The following is a 25,894-nucleotide window of genomic DNA, read 5'->3' as shown; positions in this document are numbered from 1 at the left end:
TGCTGCTCAGGGATGGGCTGGACGTCTGTCAGCAGTTGGCTTTGTACATGTTAACATTATTACTATTATTATTGTTCTTGTTGTTATTATTGTTCATTTTCTGTCCTATTAAACTGTCTTTGTCTCAACCTAGAAGCTTTTATTTTTTATTGTTTTAATAATAATAATAATAATTTATTAATAATCATTAATTACTAATAATATTATATTTATTATTATTTTCTTATTTTGTCTCCCTTCCCACTAGGGGGAGGGGTAAGCAAACAGCTGTGTGGTGCTTAGCTGTCTAAACCACAACACTAGAAAAAATGGGATCATTTAGCAGAGTGCTGGTAGAATAACTCAAACTTAAGTTCTTTAAGTTAAGGCATTCCAGACAGAACAGGCACTAGAGCAGGGGAGGTATTTGCCACTGAAATAGATGGTCTGTTGCTCCTTCTCCCAACCTCCAACAATTCTTGAGTGATTGTGCTATCATCTTGTGGAGGATGAATAACTTGAAGAAAGTCCATCTGCTGTTATTGTCAGCCTCAAGAAATATTTCAAAATGCCAAATTTGGCAGTGACCAAAAGTGAATATATTTCTGCTTTATTTTTACTACATACATTTCCATTTCTCTGAACAGCAATAGTCAATAGCAGGTTGACTATAACATCAAATTAGTGATACTAGAAGAATCAGAGATGTGTCATACTAAGTGCAAAAGTAAGGAAAATTTGTGTCTTATTTATACCATGCCAGTAGTTGCATGTTTTTCTACTTCTGAATAAACAATACAAGGTCCCGAAGATCTGCATAAACAGTTACAGCTTTGTGAAACAAATGATGGACTTACTGTAAAAATATTAACAATAAATGGTAAAGCTCCCTCCAATTAAATTGCATTTTTGAAGTGTAAGCGTTTTGTACAATAAAAGTCCCTAGCTCTCAGATGGTGACTCACTGAAACTTCAGGAAGCAATGAGTCAACATCTCCACCCACTAAAAAGTCAAAAAAGCTCATGCAAACAGCTCCAGAAAGAATAGGAGCAAAATGCCTTCACGTCAGATCACTCTCAAAGTAGAAACATATGCCTGATAGACTATACAGAAAAGCGTGAAAAACTACCGTAATGAAAGTAGGACAATAGTCTGATTATTCAGAAAAAAATATTACAAAAGAGTTGACCTGGAAGGTGTGTCTTACTATGTACTTGTGACATACTACTTCCTACTCTTGCAGGCCTGAAGTAAATGTTTGTTTTAATTTGTTTACTTATAGAATGCCAACAGCTTATAAAGAGGCTGCAAGCCTATGTAAGTGTACTGGGTCTGACTGGGATGGAGTTAACTTTCCCTGCAGCAACTCATACAGTGCTGTGCTCTTGCTCTGTACTTGTAGCTAGAACAGTGCTGGTATCACATCAGTGTTGTGTCTGCTGCTGAGCAATACTGGCACAGCACCACGACTGCCCCACCCTCACCCCCTCAAAGAAACAGCAGGCTGGTGATGGGCAAGAGGTGGGGAGGAGACATCATCAGGGCAGCTGAAATAAACCAACCAAAGGGATAGTCCATACCATGTGGTGTCACACTCAGCAATAAAAGGGTGAGGTGGGGAAGCTCTCCTTATGGAGACAGCTGTCATTCCAAACAATTACTACACAGGGGATGTGTCCGAACATCACTCTTTGATGGCATCTCTCTCTGTGCTTCTGCATGGACTTTTTTTTTTTTTCCTCCTCCTTTTCCCTTTAATGAAATTATTGTTATCTCAACCTGTAAGGGTTTTTTTTTGTTTGTTTGTTTTTCCTTTCCAGCATAATTTCTTCTCAAGCTCTTTGTCTGAAGGAGGGGGGTTAAAGAGCATTTCTGGTGTAGTTCAGCTGCCCAGCAAGGTAAAACCACCATAGTAAAACAGCTTTCTAGATTATTTCAGTACTTCAAAATACTCGGTTAAGAACACTCAGGATGCACACAAATTTACAGTTTTTCAGTGTATACATATTGCAGTTGTCTATGCTCATTAATAGACAAAGCAAATGTTCCCAGAAAAAAAAAAAAAAAAAAAAAAGAGTTTAAATAGAAGTTTTGGCTAACATCTGAAACCGGTGAAGTAAGACTGTCAGCCTCGTACTGACATGCAGAATGTCAGGAGGGTAGGAGTAATTTGACCCTCACAGTTCATAATTAAATAAACAAAGTGAAAAGCAACTTGACAGTTTGCTCACAGGATCACTGTCAGCTCACTGTCAGCTTCTGGACCCCTTCAATTACTCACGATACTGAAAATATCTGAAATAACCTTGTCAAGTAACATGTGAATTGTGGAGGGAAAAAAAAAAAAAAAAAAAAAAAAAAGAAATGTGCACAGGACAAATATTGTCAGAGAGATGGGGGACTGGGGACTTCGTGTGGGCTGTGATGCTGGCGGATCCCCATGGGGGTGGCAGAACAAGGCCCTGGAGCTTGTCCTGTCTACCACCCCAGGAGGCACCAGGGCAGCCCCAGTCCTAAGCACTTCCCTGGAGTTGGAGGGAGTTGGAGGTATTCGTCCGCAGAAGGGAGAAGGCCCAGGCCCAGTCCCAGCCTGGCTGTGAAGCACTGGGTATGTGGCTCAGGCAGGGCTGCAAGCTGGACCACTTTCCCAGTGGCTGTGGAAAACGGCTCCCAGGGCTGTGCTGGGCCTGGCCACTGCCTCCCAGAGCATTGCAGGGGGCTCTGCCATGGCCCGCAGTGGATAGGGGGCCCCAGCCACACTGATCCTGAGCTGGCCTTGAGACCCTGCAATGAAACCCCTCAGGGAGAACAAGCTCAGGGCCCTGACGGTTTCTACAGATCTAGAATGAGCTATTTTTTAACAAGTGTGCAATATGTGTGATTTATGAAAATGTTGCAATGAAGTGATCTATTTAAGGAATTTGCTGGTGTCCTCTCTCATGCTATCTAGCAGCCTGTTCCCCTTCCTCCTTCATGATCATGCATGTTTATCAGTGGCAGATCAGCTATGCTTCTACATTCTGAAGGTATCTGTGTGTTGCAGCAGATCCAGATCAGCAGAAAGTAAAGCGACAGGCAGCTGGGAGGTCAAGCTGCTAGCTGCAAATATTTCTGTTTCAGGAACTGGTATTTCTTCACTGACATGTTCTGGGCTAATCTGAGATGTTAGTGACATGCTGCATGGTGCTGTGCTCTGGAAATGTGTCGGGCCAACATGGTGAGGAAGTGCTTGCAGAAAACCGCTTCTGGCAGGCTGGCAAACTCCCTCATCTTGTGCAAACTACTTCCACTTTGAACTTCAGGGTGTAATCTGAATGTTTCAACCTCTTTTAAATTATATGTGTAAATTTTTGCCCTTCTGTTAATCCTGCCTGCTTCCAGGTGCTTTGTTTCCATAAATAGAAAACAACACACAAACCAACAAACAAAACCCCATTTTGATAGACTGTATACATATTCAGTTTCAGAGGTGTCTTATTCCTGGACCACTTCTGTCCTGAATTCACGGGCATAAGAAACAGAGCTCATAGCCATCAAGGTCAGTGAAGAGTCAGACTTACATCAACTCTTCTCCACTTTTTTTCTTTCAAAGTTTCACTGAGGAATGAGGTATCTTAGTATGTTCACTTCAGAGTTGTATCAGACATGTCAAAATGTGAAGGGAGTAACTCAAATTTGATTTTTCTATTTAACATGTTAATCTTATGATCCTGAAAGATTTAAATTAATTTACTACAGTGAGGGATGTAGTAGGCTAGGGGAGAACAGCTACCAAAGACTGACCATTAGTCATCTTTTTCCTTCTGAAATGTGCTCCTTCTGTCTCCAGTACATAGTTTCACAATGACTTTTTTTTTTCTTTCTTTTTTTTTTTTTTTTCTTTTTTTCTGTGGTTCCGTGTTTTGGAGAGCACCCAAATTTAGCTGCTAGCAAAGAGCAGCCAGTTGTTGTGGCTGTGGAAACACTTGGGTTGCTAGGTGGGGCCTCCTGCACAACACTATAAAAGCATTGCCAGCTCTCTGCTTTCTTATCCTGACTGTGCCATCCTGAGGACTAGTATTTGTGAAAAGGAAGGTAGGTTTTTGTAGTTCTTAATTGCTCTCCCTAGACCTGACAAACTTTAAGAATTGCACAGTATGTTTTTCATGTGATCTGTTGTAATTTTCTGTGGGTTGGATTTGCTGGCACAGAGAAAGATGGGTGTGGGCAGAAGAAATTCTTTTCATTTTAACGTGGATAATGTACACAGAAGGTCCTGGACAATCACTTCATTTTTATTTTTACTTTTTTTTTTTTTTTTTTTTCCTCATTCTTTTCCTCTTTACACAATAGGTTGCAGAAAAGTAGCTTAAATAAAGTAGACTTATTTAGATTTGGCTGTTCCAATGCTTTTGCTTTGTATCTGCAGCAAAACTGAAGTTACTGGAAAACAAATGTGCTGTTCACAGAAACTAAAGAAAAAGCAGCTGTTATTTCAACAAGCTTGCTGCTTTTGAACAGTAGAGGAATCTTTACTCAAACAGTGATGAAAATGAGGCAAAGTAATCTAAGGGACATAAGAGCAACCCCATGCTCTTAACCCATAACGCAGAACTTTGGCTAAATGTGGCATAAGTAAGGGCTCTAGCATTTGAGGTTTGTTCTGGTAATACTTTCCATTTAATTTTTTTTGGTAAAGTTGTTTTTCTTTCTCATGTTTCCTTTGTATTCAGTAGACTTCCCTACTATAAAGGAAATTACTGTTTTATGTCTACTGTCTGCTTTTCCGATACAGTTTAATGGCCTCAATTTATATCAAGATCTTGGTAACTAGCGTTGGACAGAAACCACAGAATCATAGAATCATAGAATGGCTTGGGTTGGAAGGGCTCTTAAAGATCATCTAATTCCAACTGCCTTGCCATGGACAGGGATACCTTCAACTGGACCAGCTTGCTGAATGCCCCAATCAGTCTGAGCTGGGACACTTCCAGGGATGGAGGATCCACAGCTTCTCTGAACCATATGTTCCAGTGCCTCTCAGAGTAAATAATTTATTCTTTATATCTAATCTAAATCTACCCTCTTTTAGTTTAAAACCATTAATTGTTCTATCACAGTACTCTCTCACAGAGTCCCTCCCCAACTTTCCTTTAAGCCCCATTTAGGTATTGGAAGGCAGCTATAAGGTGTCGCTGGAGCCTTCTCTTATCCAGGCTGAACAACCCCAACTCCCTCAGCCTGTCTTCACAGGAGAGGCACTCCAGACCTTTGATCATCTTCATCATCGGGACTTACTATAACAGGTCCATGTCCTTCATGTGCTTGGGGCCCCAGGGCTGAATGCAGTGCTCTAAGTGGGGTCTCACAAGAGCAGAGTAGAGGGGGAGAATCACCTCCCTTGACCTGCTGGCAGGTCAAAAAAGTACAAAATCTGTACTTTTTTGGAAGTGCAGGATTTGGCAGGCTTTCTGGGCTGCAAGTGCACATTGCTGGTGCATGTTGGGCTTCTCATTAGAATAATAGAATCATAGAATCATAGAATATCCTGAGTTGGAAGGGACCCTTAAGGATCATCAATGCTCCTGGGTCCTGTTCAACAGTGATGCTCTCAATGCATATTTTGCCCAGCCTGTATTTATGTTTAGGATTGTCTGAGCCCAAGTGCAAGACCTTACAGAACTTCATGATGTCCACAGAGGTGCACCTCTCAAGCCTGTGCAGGTCCCTGTGGATGCTGTCCCATTCCTCAAACATGTTGACCACACCAGATAGCTTGGTGTCATCTGGCAAATTTGCGGCGGGTGCACTCAATCTCACTGTTCAAGCCACCTGCAAAGACGGGACCAGAGATAATATATCAGATAGAGCTTATGGTTAAATGTAAGGCAGGTGTGTAAATGTTTGCCTTAAAATATTTTTAAAGATACTGCATATTTACTCAAAACTTTCGGTAATTGGAGTCTGCCCAATTCTGGGGACTGGGAGCCAGTCTGAAAACAACATTGCAGTAACTCTTGTGAAGGAAGAGCTAGGCCTTTCAGTCTGGATCACTGCTTGATTTTGCATTCCAATTAAATGTTAATCATTCCAGCTGGGAATGGTAAGATGCACAGAAAACTTTTCTTTTTTTTTTTTTTTTTTTTTTAATCAAGCACATTTTAAATACATGATCTTTTTTTAACTGGGTTTTCAGTTAAACAGTCAGATCAGTGGTTCTTTAAAACTTTTTTCTTACTGAAGTAAAATAATACTTTGAATGTATCCGTCCTGGATGTAGGCTTTGCTTACATGAGCTGTTAGCATTTTAGAGTCAAAGCTCTGGTAAAAACCTCTACTCTGTAAAAGCGCTGTCTTCCTCAATTCCAGGCCTCCGTCTTCTTCTTTCTCCCTCTTCTCCTCCCATCTCTCACCTCTCCCCCTTAAAGTTACCCATAGATTCTTATAAAGCAGGCAAACAATTTTGTGTGTAAATAGGTTTCTTAACTTTCTGAGACAATGCAAGCAAAGTCAGGTCTTTAGCTGTTTCAAGAGCCGTTGCCCACTTTGGCTTCTTTTGAAATTATGTTGTTTGATTACAAAATGGAAATATATGGTCAAACTGTCAAAGTATCTTTGTTTAAATAAAAGCAAAAATAAAGGTTTTATTTTATTTTATTTTATGCAAAATTATTTTACTGTATTTGTAATTTAAATTATGTCAGGCATAAAGGCTTAGAGACTTAATAAACCCAATTTAATGTAGACTAGAAGCCTTCTACTATAGTTATCCCAATGAGCATCAAAACCCCTGGAACTGGAGTGGGGTGGGCAGACAGAAGAAATGCAGATATTAACAGTTTTCTCTGGACCCAGCTCTAACTTTATTTCTGAAATATTTTACTCTAGAAGCCAAAATGCAGTTTTGGTCCCACCTCTTCTCAGATCTACTGGTGTGAATCTTGTTTTGTAGCTTTAAACAGGGAGACACTGTGAATCTATTGGAGGCATACAGATCTGTACACATCAGGGCAGGTAACTAGGTAAACAGGTCTCAGTCTCATATGGAGACTAACATATTTTATTCTTTTTCACATGGCCTTTGTGTGTGCTGTTAAAAAATGCAGCAGAATTTCAAATACGACATCAATTCATATGGCCTCACTTACTTTAGCTGCCAATACAAGGGTAGTACAGGAGTCACCGTAACAGCCTGATTTATTTTATTTCATTATATTTTATTGAAGAGCAACATAAGTATGCTTTCTGATCCTCAGTAAATCAGTAAATGATGTGCTTAAAAGTTGGTCCTTACACAATATTCTGACCATCATTTGCCAAATTGACACTTGCTTTAGGTAACATAAACACAGATTCAGAGTCAGGTTCAAGTTTTCCATGAATTTCATGCCCTCAGGGATACAAGAAGTGTAGAGAAGCAAAGAGTTCTCTGGGGAAGAGAGAATGTAGGTGTATCCAACTTGGAGAGAGGAGGAAAGGGTGGAGCTGGGCTGAAAGCTTGAAGAGGACTGGAGGACCTGCTTCTTTGTTGGCAGTCACACCTGGAAGTACTTTGTGCAGTTTTTCTGTGAGGATAACAGCAGCTAGGTTACAGACACGTTGCTTTGTCCTAGGAGTGTGTTGATTTAAATACTGCTCATTACTGTTCCTGTGGACTAAAAGGCATAAATAAGGTAAATGTGTTTGCAACATAAGCATTGTTTATTTTTATTTTGTGGATATGATCTTTATATTAGATTAAAATGCACACCATTGCAAATAGCACTTTGGCTCTTCATGCTCGATATGTGAACTGTTCTTCAAAGACAGCAGTTTAACCAAGAACATTTAGCTTATTGTTTATATGTATGCTTTAAAAACAAGCCTTCCCTAAAGTGTCCTATGGACAAATATGTTTTGATGAAAAAACATCCATTTTGAACAGACCAAAAAATACTTTATTTGATAAAATATGTTTCCTAGTTCTATGAGCTGTTCCTAGGAACAGTTCCCACACTGTTCCCACTAGGAGACAATATTCTTGATACCGAGGTCATTGTGAAGCAACCTATTTATTTTGTCAAGTCACATCACCATTGATCTTTTTTTTTCTTATTCTGCATGGTATCTTATGCCAAAATATTTTTCATTTTCATTTCTAGTGATGAAAAGAAAAAAAAAAAAGGGGGGGGTAAAAGTCCATTATTTTGTAGAAATTGGGGGAAATATGTAAGAAATAAGGACCAGTATATGTGAGACTGCTTTTACTCATCTTTCTTAAGAAAGAGCTATTGGAAGAAACTACACAGGAGTGTATTTAAAAAGGGAATATCATTTGCCTTAACACACAAGAGCTCCAACCTTGGAAGATGATCAGATAGGAAGAGTTATTTACCACTGAATTTGAAAAGAATCAAGTAGTCAGTAAGCTAAATTTACATACATAATACCTTAAAAATGGGGAAAGATATTTAATTTGTTTCTGGTAACATCCCTTTGAAAGTCAGTGTTAATGCTTAGGTATTGCCATACCAAATACATATAAAATCCAATTAGTTTACTGCTTTATTTCTAATCTGAAATTTCCAAAAGTCGTTTAAGTGTGTATGGTTGAGCAGCCAACTGCCAAACATAAAAGTTGCCAGCTTCCAGTAGTACAAGTCAATTACTATTTGGGAAATGGCCCCGATTGTCACAGTTAAAGAGAAAGGGTTTTATGAATGGGAAACCTTGAATTTCATTGGTGATTAAAATGATAAAAAAAAAACTTGATGCATCTCTTCACAGATTCTCTGTCAACATGGCTATGGTATCGGAATTCCTGAAGCAGGCATGGTTCATGGATAATCAGGAGCAGGAATGTATTGTAAGTGTAATCACCTGTTGAGATCATTTTATTTATTTTCTAGTGGATTTAGGAGTGTTTAAAGCAATAGGCCACCCCACATCTTTCACAGAAAGGCAGAAAAGCTGTTGCAAAAATCCAGGTGATTAAAACTGGAAACCAATTTTATTGCATCATATCATCTGATATGCTCTTATAAACTAGTAAATCTAGTATCAGATTAAAAAATACTGTAATGTGTATATATCAGTTTCAGGCCGAACTAGTGCTGCAATGAAATTGTCATTCCTACTGGCCAGGCATTGATTCACTCAAGTCTTCCTCTTTAAAGTAGTAATCTGATGTACAGTATGCAAATCTGTAAGAACCTGTTCAGATAATGTATTTGAGAAGGATGCTTAGACTGAGATACAAGAAGCCATGTGTTGGAGCGCTGGAATGTAAAGGAGGAACTAAAGTAACTAGTATATTTCTTATTCAGTCTGGAGAAGAGGAGGCTCTGGGAAGACCTTATAGTTGTCTTCCAGTACCTAAGTGGGGCCTACAAGAAAGCCATTGGGGAGGGACTCTTTGTCAGGGAGTGCAGTGATAAAACAAGGACTACTGGCTTTAAACTAAAAGAGGGTAGATTTAGGTTAGGTATAAGGAAGAAATTGTTTAGTATGAGGGTGGTGAGGCACTGAAACATGTTTCCTAGAGAAGATCTGAATGTGTTCAAGGCCAGGTTGAAGGGGCAACCTCGTCTAGTGGGAGGTGTCCCTGCCTGTGTTAGGGGGGTTAGAACTAGATGATCCTTAAAGATCCCTAAGATCCCTTCCAACCTAAACCATTCTATGATTTGTATTAGAAGACGAAAGTATGTGGGAAGAGTCACTGTATGTAGTAAAAAATCTCAGATGATCAGTGTTTATACTGATTAGAAGGAAGACTCATGGTGATCAGTAAGAAGAGTTATTGGAATAGATGTGGAAAGTCTTTTTAATAATTAAGTTGATTAAGATACTGAAATTAGTGTCAGCAAAGGCAAAGTAGCACACTGTAAAATCACTGGAAATCTTTAAAGCAACTTTAATTCTGAAAAAATAGAACTTTGGAATTTCAGTAAATAAAGTTTTCTGCTGTAGATCTCTGTATATTTTGTAATTTTCACTACACAGTATTTCATGTATAAAACTTTGTATCCACCATCCCTTATCTCTTTTCCCATGCAATCCCATGGTCCTTAGCCATTCCAGTTATGGAAGTCACAGACAGGTTTTTGTTTAGGTAGTAGATAAGTTTGTAATGGAAAGCAGTATACAGACTAAACCTGGCATGCCTGAGAAACACACACTAAACTCATCCTGTTTAGCTCTTGGCTTGCTACACGGGTCACGCTGATTTTTTTTTCTTTGAATTAAACAAGACACTACTTATAAATACACAGTCTGCTCTAAGAAAACTCCGACTTATTTAGCCAGCAGACATTACAGGTATGCAAGTATTCAATACAGAATGCTGTATGTGAAACATATCCATAAGACCTTGCCATTTGTCTGTCTTGTACATGCAAAAGATTAAATAAATAAATAAAATAGTGAGTTCTCGAAGGTAAGATAAAATACTATAGTTGATTCTAAAAAAAAAAAAAAGTTTAGTTAAACTTCACTTTTGTTGCAAAAAAAAATCTCAACCATATCGTACCAAAGGGAGCTTTATTATAAATATTTGCTCCGAGAATCTCAAGGCATTTTATAGGTTCTATAGAAGAAGGTAATGAGAAGAAGGCATTAGAGATAGTAATGTGGTGTTACAGGCTCTACCAGCAAATTGATTAGTCACATCAACACATATGTTGGCTTAGGGCAAACCACGTAATTGTTGATGTAGTGGAATTTATCATCCCCAGTTATTACCAGAGTACTTCAGACATTGCCTAGAGAGTGTCCAACATAAAGGAGTGGATTCACCATAGAATTCACTATTGTCTAATAGCTAATGCTAAAGAAAGTGTGTTTTATATCTTATGTTTCAAAGAAGTTGAGTAATAGTTCTCCGCCTCCTTGTAGTGTCGGGCTTGAACTTTTCTCCAAGATCTTGCACTGAAGCACTTGTAACATTAAATATGTAAAGTAGCTGAGAATTCACTTGATATAATGCACGATCAATTTGTATAAGATGAGCAAGAAAATCACTAGCACTTTACTGGAAGCACCTTCAGGATTTAAATATGGTTTGAGAGAGAAATACTTTCCTGTGGCATCTAATTTACTTGGACAAATAGGGGTGTAAAATAGGTACGTTTTGTTTAATAGAAGTGTGAAAGGTATAGATCTAATACTAATACTGTACTGGGCCTGTTTAGCTGTCTGTAGTTAGAAAACAAGTATTTATTCTTTGAGAGACCCATAATAGTCAATTCCAAATACATGGCTTACTTAGGCATATGAAACTTCTTCTTTGCATAAATATACTTTGAAAATAGCATTTATTTATTTATTTATCATTCCTTCTACAGAAAAGTTCAAAAGGTGGTCATTCAGTACAGTCATACCCAAACTTTGATCCATCAGCTGATGTTGCTGCTTTGGACAAAGCTATTACGGTAAAAGGTAAGAGGAGTAAATATTTAACATACTATATTAGAATTATTCCTTGGGAAATTTTAAGAATAACCTGAAAAGTGTATCGGAGCCAGAGGCAATGGAAAACAGGAGAGGTACCTCAGCTTTAAAAAGCCTGGCAAGACATTTAATTATGCCACTTGTTAAAGAATCTATACTCTTTGTTATTCTGACATTGTATTACAATTTCAGACCTTAATACTACATTAAATTTATTGATTTTGTTGAAGGAATGGTTGTAAAAATTTGGTTTCTAGAGAATAAAAAAATATACCATACTAAGTCTTTTTTATTTGATTTCCATAGAATCTATTCGAGAAGTAGTGAATATCCTGATAATGGAGTGTATGCTCCTTTAAATTTATCTATTTAATGAATTTCACATTTGGCACTTTGTACTTAGAAACCCTTTTCACTTTGACTTGCTAGGTTGACTATGCTGTCTCATTGTCTATACACTTAGTTATTCTGTAGTGTACGTACTGCACTTTGAGATTTTATTATACACACTTTGAGACTTTATTATACTGTAGAAACATGTTTCTGTGTTCTATGGGAACCTATTGGTTTCTTCACTGCATCACTAATTTTAAGTCTATAGATGATAACAGTTTTGGTTAAAATTTGATATGTCAAGCATTCAAAATCTGCCACAATGCAAATAATAAAATTTGTTAAATGATGCACTAGAGATCACTATATTTTCAATGTATTCACTATTACACTGTTTGGTGATTTGTAGGTGTGGATGAAGCCACCATTATTGACATCTTGACTAAAAGAACAAATGCTCAGCGTCAGCAGATTAAAGCTGCCTATCAGCAGGCTAAAGGGAAGGTATAGTATATCCAAGCCAATCTTAATTGTGCATCTGAAATAGCAATGTTGCTCCTGGGTTTTATGGTACATTCAGCTTTAGCTTTCTAGAACAGAAGATTATAGTGATTCTGTCACCTGTAGTTTATGAAAACTACTGTAGTAGTAGTATCCTGAATATAGTAGTATCCTGAGATAATCTCTTGAATGCAGTGGCATTTTATTTTGAAATAAAAAGAAAACTTTCAAAATTCTATCTGTCTGGGTTTTTGAATGCCCAGAAGATCACTGGGAATGCAGAAATTTCACTGGGAGACAGGCTGTTGAGGAAAAGAGAGGAATAGAGTAAGAGGCTTTGGGGACACCTAAACAAATCTTTTTGTCCAGATAGAATATAAGACAGAAAGTAGGACAATAATGCTGTTTCACAACTATAGCAATGCTAATGGGGACAGGTGTACAGGAAGCAGTGAAATTCTAATTCTGAATGGTAAAACTGCTAGTCCCTGAACCTGAAAAGTTTAGAAATTGCTGCATATTTCTTCAAGACGTTTTAATTGCCCTTCACCTTTTCTTGTAGAAAATTTTCTCTAGTTCAACCTGTAACTCTAAACTGAAATTATAACTGCACAGTTGACATACCAGAGTTCATGAGCCTTTGCTCCTTGGGAAATGATTCCCTATAGTTTCTGGCTTTGTAATTTTAAGTGCCTTTAAAGGGCAAGAAAGAAAACAAGTCTAATGTCTCATTTTAGGCTGGATTTCCTGTTTTTGATAAGGAAACTCACTTGTGATTCTCACAGCTCTGTCCTCCCACAGAGGAAGCTCCAGTGTCGCAATTATATTTTTTTTCAAGTCCTAAATTAAAATTTAACTTCAAAGGCACAAGAAGGCTAATGCTGTTATATCATTAGACCCCCTGGCGGTTGGCTTCCCGTCAAAAGCAGGAGACCTAACTCCTAACATAGTTCTTGATTCTGAAATAATCTCATTAGTTATCCTAGGTATCCTGACCAAGCAAACTGATCTTCTCGCCCCTACAGCAATTACCTAGACATGCATTTGGTGAAGAACACAGCTGTATCTCTTCACTGTACCAAAATACAGTACTGAACATTTACTAATAGGAGGAAGAATAAATCAGAAATTATTTTTTAAACTAAAAATAATTAAAAAATCTTAATTAAAAAAAAACACCTAAATGTTAGTCAAATTAGAATATAATCCAGATTATAACTTCAGGTCTTGCAGATTTATATAGGGTGTTATTACAGTATATCCACAGCATTTCCATTGCATTTTTTTTTCTTTTTTATTTTTTAATATTTATTTTCTAATAAATAAGGTTATATATAAAGTGCATTTAAGCCATTCAATTATCATAACAGCAGTACAGTGTTACCTTCTCTTGAGAATTAAGCAGCCTATTTTGAGCCGCCTTCTGATGCAGTAAATGGGTGAACAGGGCTGACAAGAACTTCATGAAGTTCAGTAAGAAGTGCAAACTCCTGCACATGGGGAGGAACAACTGCAGGTACCAGGCCACCCAGCTGGAAAGCAGCTGTGCAGAAAAGGACCAGGGGGTCCTGGTGGACAAGAAGTTGAATGTAAGTCAGCAGTGTGCACTTACTGCTAAGAAGGCTAATGTCATTCTTGGCTTCATTAGGCTTCGTTTTTGGACTGTACCTGAACAGCAGTTTTTATCTTTTTGCCAGCTTACAGGGTGTTGTGGTTTATCCTAGCAGGCAGCTAAGCACCACTCAGCTGTTTGCTCATTCTCCCTTAGTGGGATGAAAAAGAGAATCAGAAAAAAAGGTTGAGATAAAGACAGCTTAATAAAGCAGAAAAGGAAATGAAAATAATAATAATAATGAAGTAAAACACCAAAAAATATGCACAGTGAGATTGCTCACCACCAATAACTGATGCCCAGACACTCCTTAAGCAGTGGTAGTGCTCCTAGCCAACTTCCCTCAGTTTTATTGTTCAGCATGACATAATACAGTACGGGATATTCCTTTGGTAAGTTTGGGCCAGCTGTCCTGGTTCTGTTCCCTCCCATCTTCTTTTGCACCCCCAGTCTCTTCACTGGCAGTGTATTATGAGAAGCTGAAAAGTCCTTGACACGGTCCAGCTGGAGGCCGGCTGGAGGCCAGTCACTAGTGGTGTGGACTGGGGCCAGTCCTCTTTAATATCTTTATCGATGATCTGGATGAGGGGATAGAGTGCACCCTCAGTAAGTTTGCAGATGACACCAAGTTAGGAAGTTAGGTGCGTGTGTCGATCTGCTTGAGGGCAGGAGGATCTGGATAGGCTGGACTAATGGGCTGAGGCCAACTGTATGAAGTTCAACAAGGCCAAGTGCTGGGTCCTGCACCTGGGGCACAACAACCCCAAGCAGGCTGGAAGATGAGAAAGCTGCCTGACAGAGAAGGACCTGTGAGTCCTGGTTGATAGTTGGCTGAGTATGAGCCAGCAGTGTGCTCAGGTGGCCAAGAAGGCCAACAGCATCCTAGCTTGTATAAAAAGCAGTGTGGCCAGCAGATCTAGGGAAGTGATCGTCCCCCTTTACTCAGCTCTGGTGAGGCCGCATCTTGAGTACTGTGTTCAGTTTTGGGCCCCTCACTACAAGAAGGACATCGAGGTGCTTGAGCGAGTCCAGAGAAGGGCAACGAAGCTGGTGAGGGGTCTGGAGAACAAGTCCTACGAGGAGCAGCTGAGGAAGCTGAGATTGTTTAGGCTGGAGAAGAGGAGGCTCAGGGGTGACCTTATTGCTCTCTCTAGGTACCTTAAAGGAGGCTGTAGCGAGGTGGTGGTTGGTCTATTATCTGGCGACAGGACGAGGGGGAATGGGCTAAAGTTGCACCAGGGGAGGTTTATGTTGGATATTAGGAAGAACTAGGAAGGGTTTATAGACATTGGAATGGCTGCCCAGGGAAGTGGTAGAGTCACCTTTCCTGGAGGTCTTTAAAAGACGTTTAGATGTAGAACTTAGTGATATGGTTTAGTGGAGGACTTGTTAGTGTTAGGTCAGAGGTTGGACGAGGTGATCTTGGAGATTTCTTCCAACTTAGACGATTCTGTGATACTATGGTGTAACCATGTCTCTGCAATAACTAAAACATCAGTGTGTTAACAGTGTTATTCTCATGCGGTGTCAAGAGTTGGACTTGATGATCCTTAAGGGTCCCTTCCAACTCAGGATATTCTATGATTCTATGATTCTATGATCTTAAGTCCAAAACACAGCACCATAATAGCCACTATGAGGAAAACTATTCCAGCTGAAACCAGGACACAGAGTGTATGACTCTTCCTTCTTCTTCATAGAGTCTGGAAGAAGACCTGAAAAAGGTTCTGAAAGGCCACCTGGAAGATGTTGCCGTGGCTCTACTTAAAACTCCAGCTCAGTTTGATGCTGAAGAATTAAGGGCCTCTATGAAAGTAAGTCAAAAATCTTCTGAGAGGAACTTTAGTAAAGAGAAGTATATAAATCTCAGATTCTTTAAATGACACTGGACTTAATTTTTTTAAGCTCATGTATTATATTATTTTTTCCCTATTTATTAAAATAAAACAGTAGTGGTTATCCAGAACCAGCTACTAAGAACAAGACTCAGCAATCTCTGTTGAATTTCAGGGTTGAAGGAGATGGATTGCCAATGCTATTCTTACATGAGAAAGAGCTCTCTGCCTTCTGAAAATTGGAGGTTATTTGCAGATGTAGTGCTAGAAAGCCATAGTGTTTACATATGCGTTTATTTAAGAGAAAATAGAAAAGGAAAGATGTATTTTTCTTCGTAATTCTTATTCCTATCTTCTATGTATGTTGCTTGGTCACTTCATATTTTTGTTGGGTGCCAGAGTGACACTAAATGCTGCAAACATGAATTCTGAAATAATTATATCAGGTGAAAGCAAAACGTTCTTCCTTTTTCTGTCTGTTTCGTATGACATCTTCAAAGTCTTGTCCATGACTCTCACCTTATTTCAGTTGTAAATTTTAAGTTTGCTGTATTAACTAACTTTTTTTTTTTTTTTAAATCATTTTTAACAGGGCCTTGGAACTGATGAAGATACTTTAATTGAGATTCTGGCCTCAAGAAACAACAGAGAGATCAGAGAAGCCAGCAGATACTACAAAGAAGGTAACTCAGAGTGGGAAAGAAGTATTAATGGCATGAAACATTGGACGATAGCCAAACCCTGTCCTCCAGTGATTCATTTCTTTGTTCCTGTGATTTTTTTTTCAAGCACCTGTAGTGAATAGATCCATGCAAACTTAACTCCTGGTGAAAAAGAATCTAGTGTGAATTGTACATGTCTTTTCAAAACTCCATAGCAAACACATTACTCTTACAGCCTTACTTCTAAATTTAAGGAGCTGAGATGACATTTTAGGAAGCAAGTAAAGCTTCATGAAAAGCTGAAAGAGGTGTAGGAAAGGGAGGTCATACTGATCGTTTCTGACTTACATAGATCCTGCTGCACTAGGAAGTGACTCACAATTCCAACCAGAGCTGTGAATATTTTTTGGAATAGGTTTAGAAAGCATTTAGATTTAGTTAAAAGCAAAATCCAGCTGCTTTGCTGCCCCCATTGCCAAGCCCTATCTGAGCTCTTTTGACTTTGTCAAAAGTTTACTTGTAGCAACACAGATAACTTCAAGATTAGGAACAACCAGCGAACTGAAGTAGAAGATCTTTGAAGAAATAACTAAAATATAATAGCAATTTAGAAATAACTAAAATATAATAGCATTTCTCATATAAGGAGAGTACTGCAGTCAGTCAGTGTTATCTAATTAATTTATGCTTTATGGGATTAAGAGTTAACTTTCGGAAGAGATTTCCAATCAGTTAGAAGTTTGATTAGTTTGAATAGTAGTTTGATTTTTATTTTTTTTTTTCCGGAAGAGTTTTAGGACTGAACAAAACAGCCAAAAATAAGAACGAAAGACTAATGACTCACAAAATTTCAAACTTTTTTTTTTCTTTTTCTCTATTTCACAAACAAGACTTTTGCTTGAGACTCAAAGCTCAAGACTTTTCCACCCATACAACTTTTAAGAACAACTTTTTCAGCAGATTTTGGATTAATCCTCAGATTTCTCAGCACATCTCAGGGATTAGAAGACACGTTGAAAAAGTACCCATTCTTGCAAAACTAAATTAGAGAAAAGTACAATTCTACTAGGCATTCTACTACTAAGTTGGAAATTTAGAAAAGACTGAAAAAATGATATAACTGATAATTTAGAAAAGAATTATGAGTCCTTTTTCATTTGATTTCAGTACTGAAGAGAGATCTGACACAAGACATCATCTCTGACACATCTGGAGACTTTCAGAAGGCTTTAGTTGCTCTAGCCAAGGTATGCTGTGCTTAAACATTTTCGGTGAGGTTATCAGTAATTAAAAAACAATATTATGTTAAATAATCTTCAAGATTATGTTGAAGTCATACAGTAAATAAGAATTTTAGGATTATTTATTTCCTAGCACTGTTTTTTACTTACTTACGTTAGACCATATCTTAAGCAAGCTATAATGAGATTTATCTCAAAAACATTTTTTTAAAGGCAATGGTATTTGTTACTGTTTACCAGTTAGGTTCTTAAGACTTTTTTTATGTGTCTTTATGTGTCTAACAGTCTTAAAGCACTTGAAAAGAAAACAACTGGAATGTCAATTGACTGCAAATGTATAAAGAAGAAATGCTTACATGTAGAGAAACATTTTGGCTACTTCTTAAGATATGTTTCTTGTAGTAAGGTAGATAGTGGCATGGAGTTAGCAAGTGGACAAAGTGTTTTGTGAACTGCTCAAAAGCAGTTCAGCTGAAACACTGGAGCTGAGAAGTAAAAATACCCTTTTTAACATACATTAATATTTTATTCCATCTCTGCTGAGTACATTTGTATGCAGTTTGTATGTGCACATTGGATTTTTTTTGATATATCAATGTGCATAGTTTTTATTTTTAGTTTTGCTTTCAAATCACCTTGAAAGAAGTTTATTGAGTTTATTCACCAGGGAGCACATCATAGCTTCCAAGACTTTAACTTCACATTAAGAAACCCTGGATTTTAATGTATAACTTCAGAAATACTTTGATGGCCCTAGAAATGTGAGCTCTGATCAATTAACAAATGCATCAGCTTTATCCACAGAATAATTAATATAACTGTATTTGTCTGCAATTCTGTATTAAGCTATGTATAAGTGTGGAAGGCCAGATCTCTAAAATACTCAATTTTGGTGAACTGTATGATTGTGAGTAACATCGGTTATTATTTTTTTTTTAATTTGATTTATGTAGGCTGACCGATCTGAAGATCCTCATGTGAATGATGAGCTTGCTGATAGTGATGCCAGAGTAAGACCATACTTAGCACCCTGCAGATCTTCATTTGACTTTATTACAAACTCTGACTGGCTGTGAATGTGCTGTTTCACCTACCTGGATCTTGCACATTTCAGATGACAGACAATTGTACATTACATACAATTACGTATATATACATAATCTTTTTGAGGTCATGGGGACATGGGAGGCAATAGGGACATGGGAATGGGAGGACATGGGAACACGGTGGGGGGCAATTAGTGTGTATGTACACAATCTTTTTCTGAGGAGATAATGTTTTCCAAAGTTCACATGAACTATTTGGTCACTGAAAGAAATGGAATTTTTATGCTAATAGTCAACTTCAAAAATGCTTCAAACCCTCTTCTACTATTTGAAGTAGAGGTCAGGAACAGGAGAACTTAGATTCAATCTGTTTGTTTAAAATAAATACAGTTCTTGAATTGAGGGACAAATTTATACTAGTGATTGTGCAGAAACAGATACCCTATGTTGACCAGTGTAAACCATTCAGTATGTTGGTTGTAGCTAATGCGTTTCAGTGTCATACCTTTCAAGAGAATTTGGTAAACACCACATTCATTTTCTAAGTGATTCTAAGAAAAGCAACTGATTTTTCCCTTGTTTCTTCTGCTATTTGTGTAGGATTTTTGTTAAGGTGTTGGTAAACCTTAACAGTCTGTCCTGAGTTTTCACTTTAAATTATTGTTTTAAATCCAACAGAGAAAAAGACATTTAACAATTCTATTTTTATTCCTGTGACATAAGAGGTTTAGTTTTGTCATCAAACATAGATATGAAAGGCTAGTAAATCAATATTGTGTCTAAGCTCAGTTCAGTTTCCCTGGGTCCAAAGACCTTCACTGCCAACACCTAGAAAGGATGTTAGATCTTTTTTTGCTGTAGCATGGAGATCTTTAATTATTACTTTTACAAAGGTTTGAGAAGGTAGGGAAAGTAACAAAATTGATGGGGTTCTTACTTTCTATTCAAGTTACTCTTGGAAAGACAAGAAATACCTGGTACATAAGCTTCTCCTTCACATTTGTCTAGTTAATATTGGAATTGTGTTTTTTTTTGGTCTAAGGTAAGCCAATAAGCCTGCCAGTCCTATGCTCCCATGTATACTATATGAAGATACATAAAAAATAGCTTCATTCAAGAATGCCTAAAAATATTATTTTTAGCTGTACAGTGCTCCCTTGGTACTATTATGCTGTAAGTGAAATATGAAGTATTACTTGGTACACCTAGAGTTATTTTGAGGCTGTGTAGAGTTGTGTGTCTTGTTACAGGTTGTGTCAAGGTTTAGAGTTCTTTACTGACAAGCAGTGACCTACCTTTGGCAAGGAGTCTCAGGTACTTCTATTTGTGTTTTGCTATACAGATGATAACTTGACTATTATTATTATTTTTTCTTTTATGACAGGCCTTATATGAAGCAGGAGAGAGAAGGAAAGGAACGGATATTAATGTGTTTGTTACTGTTCTTACTGCAAGAAGCTACCCTCATCTCCGAAGAGGTAGGCTGGGTGAAACTTTGTTCCTCACTGGAATTGTATTTGAATATGGCTTGCTCAGAGATTATATACATTTCCAAGATGTGACTGCTACAGAGGTCATTGTGCATGCTGACCTAAGCACACAGTTGGCCACTTTGCTGTTCTCTCCACACTAGTGAAGTGTCAGTGTCAGGTAAGTTGTTAACAGAACTGTTACTATGAAGTCTCACAATGCCGCTGGTAACAAGGCCAATGAATCAGTGTGGTTCTGAATACTCCTCAACATGGTCTTGCTCCTCTACCAGTTTGCCCTGCACGGGAGATACCACCTTATGCTATAGCTTCCAGTGGAGTAACTGTACTACTATTTCCCTGTTAATGGAAATTGAGCCCCACCATCCTAGCATGGGTCTGTTCCTTATGCCAATACCATCACTCCATACAGTACTGCTTTTCTTTACTACACTGTGCTAGCTGAAGAAAATGAGAAAGATAGCCTGCCATGTGTGTGCACTGCCACAGCAGCAGGGACAGAGTAGGGAAAAAAAATGCGGGGAGAATACTATGTTTCCATCACTCTTCACTGAATTTTCTTCTCTTGCTTAGTCTTTCAGAAGTACACCAAATACAGCAAGCATGACATGAATAAGGTATTAGATTTGGAGCTGAAAGGTGATATTGAGAACTGCCTGACTGCCCTTGGTAAGTGGTTATACAACTAGTAACCTAGTATATATGTTAACTGTATGAAAAACTACCTTTTTAGTTCTGTAATACTTTTTCTAACAGGACAACATTCTGGTCTTTTTTGCTTCACTGAGAAGCAAAACAGTTCTGATGTAAGATTATTAAAAATATAATAAATTTCCTCTTGCGGTGTTCGAGAAAATATTATTTTAATGTTCATGATAAAGATGTATCTTAAGACCCTTAAAGTGACCGTTCCTTGTAAGGTGAGAATAAGGTGAGCCATCCGTGTTGTCAAGGATAGAATCAGGAGCCAGACCCCTATCTTTGCTTTTCACTTTTGTATTGCAGTCAAGTATACTTTGGATAAAAAGAGACTCACCAGTTCCCTCTTAGTATCAGGTATGGTAGGCAAGTACACAGCATAACTTGGCTAAAATATGTCAGATCATAACTACCAGATCTGCTGTAGAGGTCACGAATACTTTCACATTTTTCTGCTTGGGAACTGTGACATCATTCTCAATTTTATGGCAGTGGACTAGAGAGTACAGTCTTGTCTTTACAGTAACTAGAGTATTCTCCCCTGACTGAATTGCCTACTGAATAAAGAGAAGAAAGGAACAGCTACTTCTCCCATATTTTTAAGATAGGTAATAGAGAAATAGATAAATAGGATATGTTGGTAGGAACACTGAGACTTATTCTGCAGTGTTTTCTTTCCAGATTTTTGCCTTTTGTTATTTGTTACATTTTTAACAGGTGTGACTTTATCTCATTGTTTCATTACAGTGAAGTGTGCCACAAGCAAGCCAGCTTTCTTTGCTGAAAAACTCCACTTGGCAATGAAGGTAACCTCAAGAAAGAACTTGAGAACAGAGTGTGCTTTATGAGCTGAAAAATAACAAATTAGGCTAGAATAAGAACTTTGTGTGATGAAAAGGACTGCAGAAGGAAATCCAATTCATTTCTCTCTTTCCTCCCCTTCATTCCTTTGAAACTACTGTTTCCTTCCATAGAAAGACCTGTCTATTTATTATAGAGTTTTTGGGAAAGTGCCTGTCCATCCACATACATGTATATACATTATGCTCTTTGTAGTGACAGAAAGCTAACTGAACCTTTTCATATTAATGAAACCATTAAAATATTGACAAAAAAGTAAATAGGAAGGCACTTACAGACTGGGATGAGAACCTTGTAAAAGCCCATACAAAACTGCAGGCAAATTTGAAATCTGAGCTGACTGAGGTGGTGAGAACTCATGAAATCACATAGTATGCAGAAATTTACATTAACTTCTGTCACTTGTTTAGGAGCTGTACTGAGTGACTTGTGGTGGTTTTACCGAGCTGGGCAGCTGAACTCCACCACACTGCTCTCTCTCTACCTCCTCAGAGAGGAAGGGGAGAAAATGTGATGAAAAGGGCTCAGGAGCTGAGATAAGGACAGGGAGATCACTCTACAGTTATCATCATGGGCAAAACGGACTCAGTGCATTAATATAATTTATTACTTATTACTAACAAGCTAGCAGTAAGAACTAAAACTAAAAACACCTTCCCCCTCCATCCACCCTCTTCTACCTCCTCCCCCTGAGTTTTGCAGGTTAATAGGGAATGGGGGTTGCGGTCAGTCCCTAATGCTTTGTCTCCGCTGCTCTTTCCCAGTCACTCTCTGCCCCTGCTCCCCTTGGGGTCCCTCCCACGGGATGCCATCCTTCCCGAAATGAGCCTGCAGTGGCTGCCCAGAGGCAGCAGCTCTTCAAGAACTGCTCCCACATGGCTCTGTACCACAGGATCCAGGAGCAAACTGCTCCAGCATGGGTCCCCCATGGGTGGGCAGCAGCTCTCCCCAGACTCCCTGCTCCTGCGTGGGCTCCTCTCTGCGGGCTGCAGCTCCAGCCCAGGGCCTGATCTTGTGGGGGCTCTCCATGGGCTGCAGCCTCCTCCAGGCCGCATCCACCTGTTCCACCGGGGGCTCCTCCATCCACGGGGGGGCTGCAGCATGGAGATCTGCTCCATGTGGGACCCATGGGCTGAAGGGGGACAGCCTGCTCCAGCAGGGGCCTCTCCACAGGCTGCAGGGGAACTTTTTCTTTGGCACCTGGAAAATCTCCTTCCTTTCCTTCTGCATTGTCTGCAAGTGTCTGCAGGGCTGGTTCTCACTCCTCTCTCCCAGCTGCTGTTGTGCAGCAGTTTTTATTTCCCTTTTTTTTTTGAAATCCGCTGTCCCAGAGACACAAACAATATCTGTTGAATCAACTCTGGCCAGCGGTAGGTCCCCGTTGGAGTAAGCTGAAACTGGCCCTTCTGTAACATGCAGCAGTTGCTTGTCTCTTCACGCAGCGGTCACCTCTGCAGCTCTCCCACTACCAAAATCTTGCCATGTAAACTGAATATGCTCATTATGAAAAAGTAGCTCATTGCAGGACAATAAAAAAAATCAAACAAACAACAGTGAAATTTAGGTTTTCCCTGGTGTTCAGCAATCACAGTGAACAACCTGCCAATTTTTATGAAACCGCAAAAAGAAATCCAGGATTGGAAACAGCCAGTTGCAACTGAATTTGTCCTCATAGGGGACCAGAAGGGGGTTAGTACAAAGAAGTCTGATGAATCAGTACAAAGAACTTTGATAGAGGAAGATCTTTCAATGACTTAAGTAGCCTCAATTTTTGTTTGTTTGTTTACTACTTTTAACAGGGCCTTGGGACACAGCACAAACAGCTCATCAGAATCATGGTTTCACGCCATGAAGTAGACATGAATGAGATCAAAGCCTATTATAAGAATCTGTATGGTATCTCTCTTCGCCAAGCCATTATGGTAGGTTTTCGCTGAAGTTAACAATGAAGTGGAAAACAACTAGATGTTTTAGGAAGGCCAGTAAGGCTTTGTTAACTCTTCTGCTCCTCAGTCACCAGTTCATCCTGAATAATGAATTGTAGTTGAGTAACTCAAGTTTTCAGTGAGAACTCAAGGTGTCATGCTGGTAGAACTAATTTATTTTATAGGGGAATGTTTTTTGTCACAAAAGCTGTAGCATTTTTGCTACATTTAGCATAGTTGATTCGTAGTTGTCTCAGAATGTCATCTTAAAGTAAATGCCAAGAATGGAGACTATCCCCAAGTTCCTGTGCTTAAGCATTAGCAGGTACATTAGTGAGAGAATGAAGATGGTTGCACTGACAGCTGTCTGACAGATATTTGCTCCATCTGGCTTTTGTTTTTTAATGTTTGAGTTACTCCTACAAATACCTTGTAAACTTGGCTTTTATTTGTCCTACTTTTTAGGTCACTTAGGAAAATGAGATAAACTAACAAAATATTTTCTTGAAAGGGACAAGCCACCTAATGCATTCTTCTAGAAAATTGAAACCAGTGAGCTATTAGAAAAAAGCCAGACCTTCAGATCACCTTTGTGGAAGCTAGTAGATAACTAAAAAAAAATCTACCTTAGAGCAGAAACATAATCTCTAAATGTACTAAAGTACCTTTTTGAGTTTTGCATGTACCTGCTGCTTTTTCAGTTAGCTGCTTTTTCAGTTAGTTTCTAAAAATCATTTTTTCTGCCATGACCATTTATTTTGGTGAAGGACCAATGTTTAGTAAATGTATATTGAATGCTTATTGAAATTGATTTGACACCATTATCCTAACAATTGTGCTCTTTTCACTTAAATTGACAGGATGAACTCAAAGGGGATTATGAAAACATCCTGGTGGCTTTGTGTGGAAGTGATTAAATAAGTTTCATGTTCCTATGATGCACTCAAGCCCTGTTGCTGAAGGTCTTCATATTTGATTCAGCTGTCTATATAAAATACAGGCTTTACACAGTGAGGTTTCTCTGGAATGGTATTTAGTCTACATGTATTATGCAGAAAACCTGGAACCTGGAATGTATTTTTTCAATATCTTTATTCTGTATGGCATGAATATAATCTTTTTACCATTATTTATCCAAAGTCAATGAATGCTTTGAAGTTTCTATTTGCTTGATTAATCATGAAACAAGTTTTCATCTAAGAAAATTAAATAAATTTTAAAAAATAAAATTAGACTTTGTGAAACTTTGTACATCCTGCATTGCTTTTCTGCAATTAACATCAAATTGTCTATACACAGTAAATGAAAGAAAAATCTGAAATATTTAAATAGTGAAAAAAAGAATGTAACTGTATCACATAATCTAGCTGAAACTCTGGCTTTCCATTTCACATCAGCCAGAGTTTATATACATTGGATGTTAGAAAAATAGCTAAAGATGACATGTTCAAAATGTCAACAATATGAAACAGCTAATGATATCTCTGGCTTGTTCTTTTTTATTTAAATTAGAGTTATTAATTCTATTATTACATATATAGGGGGGAAAAAAAAAAGCATCATAGCCTCATAGCCCATGTAGGACTTTTTTTTCTTTTTTTATTTCTCTGATGATTTGTGTGCATTTTTGTATCTGTCCAAAATGAAGAAAACTGCTCTCAATACCTCTATTTTCTGATTTCTATTACTGTTCCAGTTGTTCCAGACCCTGTATAAATGAAGTGCAGACCCCCAGGTGCAGTAGTAGAATTAAGCATAGTTGTTGGTTCTTCACTTCATACAACCATTGACAGACATTGTTAGGGTGCCCTCCACTTACTCATTTGAACAACATGTTAAGCTATTGGGATATCAGAGGTCATCTTGGCTAATTTCTGTTAAACATTGCAGGCATTCTTCAGTTCATATTGGAGTGGTCCAAGAAATAGACCTTGTTGTCTAGAGAAGGTGAAGTCTTATTCTACAAGAACCATTGGAATGACTAGAGCTAGATAGAAACCATGTGCTTTGCACAGGCTGGATTTTTTACCTATGCTAAATATTACATGCACTACTGTAGTTCACTCTGTTGATTATTCTTTTACTTATCTTAGGATAAGTAAAAGAGATTCAGCCCAAAGTAGTTCATGGGAAATAAATACAATAGTCATCAATGAAAGCAGGAAAAAAAAGCAGACGTATGTAAAACACATGTTCTGTGACATCTGTTTTATTAACTGACAAGCTTCAGGAAAAAAAAAAAAAAAAAAAAAAAAGTATAATTTGAGTGTGGCACTAGCAATATAGGCATTTTCTCAAGAGGC

General features: G+C 38.2%; 1 protein-coding gene across 2 annotated transcripts; it reads left to right on the top strand.

Annotated features, from left to right (window-relative positions):
• The first annotated feature begins 3,984 nt into the window (after nt 1–3,984).
• On the top strand, nt 3,985–24,844 carry ANXA1 (annexin A1). 2 transcript variants are annotated; one of them, XM_082783869.1, is made up of 13 exons: nt 3,985–4,054; nt 8,726–8,804; nt 11,281–11,374; nt 12,129–12,223; nt 15,533–15,646; nt 16,260–16,350; nt 17,497–17,576; nt 18,524–18,580; nt 20,001–20,094; nt 20,680–20,775; nt 21,553–21,611; nt 23,466–23,588; nt 24,452–24,844. In XM_082783869.1, exons 2-13 carry the CDS (start codon nt 8,739–8,741, stop codon nt 24,506–24,508), a joined length of 1,026 nt encoding a protein of 341 aa, XP_082639995.1. In that variant the 5' UTR covers nt 3,985–4,054; nt 8,726–8,738; the 3' UTR covers nt 24,509–24,844. The 2 variants fall into 2 exon arrangements, with proteins under 2 accessions (XP_082639995.1, XP_082639994.1); XM_082783868.1 differs by lacking the exon at nt 3,985–4,054 and adding an exon at nt 4,895–5,004.
• The last annotated feature ends 1,050 nt before the right edge of the window (nt 24,845–25,894 follow it).

This window comes from Aythya marila (genome assembly GCF_965140915.1).
Source record: "Aythya marila genome assembly, chromosome: Z".
Taxonomy (NCBI): domain Eukaryota; kingdom Metazoa; phylum Chordata; class Aves; order Anseriformes; family Anatidae; genus Aythya; species Aythya marila.
Note: the sequence above shows the minus strand (reverse complement) of the source record. Positions and strands in the feature narration are given on the sequence as shown.